The following is a 3,322-nucleotide window of genomic DNA, read 5'->3' on the forward strand; positions in this document are numbered from 1 at the left end:
AAGGCTCTGTGGATGTGATATACTTTGTCTTCAGTTGTGCTTCCAGTGCTGTCTCCCATGACGTACTTATTAATAAACTGAGAAAACAGGCTAGATAAAAGTACTTTAAGGTGGGTACATAAATAGTTGGATCATCTTGCTCAATGAATAGTCATCAATGGCTCAATTTCTAGTTGGGAGGAGGTATCTAGAGGGGTTTCCAAGGGATCTGTCATAGCTCCACTATTGTTCAACATCTTCACAATGATTTGGACAGTGGGATTGAGTGCATGCTTAGTAAATCTGTGCTGTCTCCTCAGCACCTCAGCCTTTCCTCTCTCCTCCTTTCCTTTCCCTGGGAGCTTTTAACTTCCTCTGGACCATCCAAAGATCCCCATCAGCTGGCCTAATCCTCCTAGGCAGGTAGGGAGGCAATCCTCCTTCCACTGCCACCTGGGCTGCAGCTCCTGAGCCATGGGTTGCATGGTTTGTAATTCTACCCAACTTGTAACTCCAGGTTGGCTGGAGTTATGGACACTTCAGATAGCAACACTAGGATCCAGAATGACCTGGATACACTGGAAAATGGTCATCAATCAACTATATGAGATTCGACAAGGACGAGGGCAAAGTCCGGTACTTGAGACAGAATAAATGTCTGCACAAATGCAGACTGGCCAGGCTGTAGTACTGCAGAAGAGGACCTGGGGATTACAGTATACCATAAACTGAATATAAGCAAACAGTGTGCTCTTGTTAGAAAAAAAACCTAACACCTTACCAGGTTGTATTAATATAAGTGTCACTTGAAAATCAAGAGAAGTGATTCTTCCTCTCTATCCAGGGCTTCACATGGAATACTGTGCACAGTTTTGGACCCCACTATTTAAGACAAGATATGGACAGATTAGAAAGAGTTTAATGGAGACCAACAAAAATGATTAGGGGCCTGGGAAACAGGATTTATGAGGAAAGGCTGAAAGAACTAGGCTTATTTGGTGTGGAGAACAGAAGGCTGAGAGGGTTTGATAACAGTCTTCGAACAGCTGAAGGTCATTATTGAGAGAATTGAAACAGGTTTTTCTCTGTGGCCATAGGGGCAGGATTAGGAGCAATGGCCTCTAATTGCAAAAGAAAAAATTTAGGCTGGAACTTAAGAGGAGTTTTCTGACTTTGAGGGTGGTAAAGCATTGGAACAGGCTACCTAGAGAAGTTGTGGACTCTCTATCCTTGGCAATTTTCAAGAGCATGTTGGACAGACACTTGGCTGAAAATATTTAGTTAGGGGCGATCTTGCCATGAGCAGGGGGCTGGACTAAATGACCTTGTGAGGTCCATTCCAGCCCTACTTTCCTATCACCTTGTGATCCTGTGATCCTAATTGACATTATTCTCAGAATTTTATGAAGTCTTTGGTTGCTTTCATCACACATAGTTTATTAAGCAATATTTCAAAAAAAGGTAACAATTGTACATAATACAAACATGGTCTTTTTTTTACATTCTTAAAGATTCATTCTATGATATTAATCTGTCAGAAAAGGAGGATGCACTGACTTCTTGCATGAAACTGACAAAACCTCAGGAAAAGAAGTTCTGGAAAGAGCTTGCAAGGCAAAAGGAAGAAATTGAGATGAGACCAGATTTTATTGCTGCTTCCCTGGGGAGATCATACACTTCTGGACCAAACAATTTTGGGGATATTTGCATCTATCCAGATACTGAATTTCAGTTGTGGAGTGACTGGAAGCCCTTTCCTGATAACCAGCTTTGTCCATGTGACTTCTTGATCTCAAAAATAGAAGACTGGGAGAACTGTATTTGCTGTTCTCATCATTCACGTGTTACGTGTTCCCTTACCGATATGGATCTCTCATATTCATGGGTAAGTGATGTCCCTTACTGTTAAATGGATAAGTAGTGAAAATGTTTCCTGATTTTACATTACAGACCTAATGAAGTTCATCACATGGTTATCAAACGGGAAGTAACAGGAGAAAAAAAACAAAGGGACAATTCAGATATGATCCGAGGCATATGTACTTAATTATTTGCACTCACTGACATCCCATTTGTATTTGGTCCATTAGAATATTACTGTATTTACTTGAATCCAAGACAAGTCCTCTCCCTGCCATTCAACATGCAGGAGGGGGACCCACTCATCTTGGATTCAAGTACAAGGTGAAGGCAGGAGCAAGAAGTTGGGAGATCTGACTCTGGCCCCAAGTCAGGATCAAGGCCAGATTTAGAGCCCTATCAGCTGTTTGCCCCTACCTCTGCCTGCCCCCTGCAGCCTCTCCTGCTGCTTTCCATGCTACAGTGGTAGGAGAGATGAATTTAAAATGACCCTCCAATAATTAGATTTGATACATGGAAAATGATAACAAATTTATATTTTTTTCTTCTATATAATGTAATTATTGAGGGGTTGTCTTAAATTTAAGGTCATCTTGGATTTGGGTGAATATGGTAGTATTATAGAGCTTGAATAATTTATATGCTGTCCCGTGTTTACACTTAAAACCTTTCTACTGTAGTTTGGGTCCTTTGGAAGGTTTCAGATGCAGCCTAATCCAAGGGTCAGTGAAATCAATGAGGGTCTTTCTGTGAACTTAATGCAGGGCTCTACTAATCCTGGCCTGTAGGTCACATGACAACCACAGCTACCTTCTGTAGCCCAGACCAAAAATGTAGATGTTTGCAATGTATGCTGTCCACCATATATTTTTATATTGTAGGCCTCTTGCCTAAAGTTACCAGAGTTATTCAGATTTGACCTGGACAATACTGCTGTTCCCCCAAACCCAAACTGTTCAGCATCAGTACTAGCATACATGACCACTGCACAAAAGTAGTAGCTGCAGTACCACCAAATCAAGAGCCTGCTCTGTGCACACTGCCTCTCTAGCAACAAGAAGCATACTATGAGTCAAATGGACTCTGCTCTCCATGCCTCACCTAATATTAACTTAGTCCTCCAGTTTAGACAGTCTTGACTTCTTGAGCTTTTAATCAGGCCTCTAGAGGCTGCTATGAAACCAGTGATGAGCATTAGGGCCTTGTAATACATTATTTTTAGGTGGCTCCTGTAGCTCTTAACCCCTGGATTGCCCATACATTAACATATGAAACCAGTTTTAAGCATTCTTTAGGTGGCTTAAATTTGTGCCACTCCAGGGCAGGTTTATCTCTGATCTGTGTTATCCAGATTGTGTTACACTAATGTGTAGGCACTCCAGGCTACACAGGTAGTGTGAACACCCCACATCCCCCACTGGCCCAGATTGGACCCACTGAGCTTCCCTACTGCTCCCCTCCCCTCCCCCCCAATTTCTGCTGC

The 3,322-nt window shown here is 42.2% G+C and overlaps 1 protein-coding gene across 1 annotated transcript in view; it reads left to right on the top strand.

Moving 5' to 3' along the window:
• The window catches only part of LOC109303288 (SAM domain-containing protein SAMSN-1-like), a 187,674-nt gene that overhangs the window by 99,700 nt on the left and 84,652 nt on the right, over nt 1-3,322 (top strand). Inside the window, exon 9 of the mRNA XM_019525469.1 lies at nt 1,491-1,864. Within this exon, the coding sequence (XP_019381014.1) occupies nt 1,491-1,864 (374 nt within the window). The remainder of the gene's footprint in view (nt 1-1,490; nt 1,865-3,322) is intronic.

This window comes from Gavialis gangeticus, unplaced genomic scaffold (assembly GCF_001723915.1).
Source record: "Gavialis gangeticus isolate Ggan-Ray unplaced genomic scaffold, GavGan_comp1, whole genome shotgun sequence".
NCBI lineage: Eukaryota > Metazoa > Chordata > Crocodylia > Gavialidae > Gavialis > Gavialis gangeticus.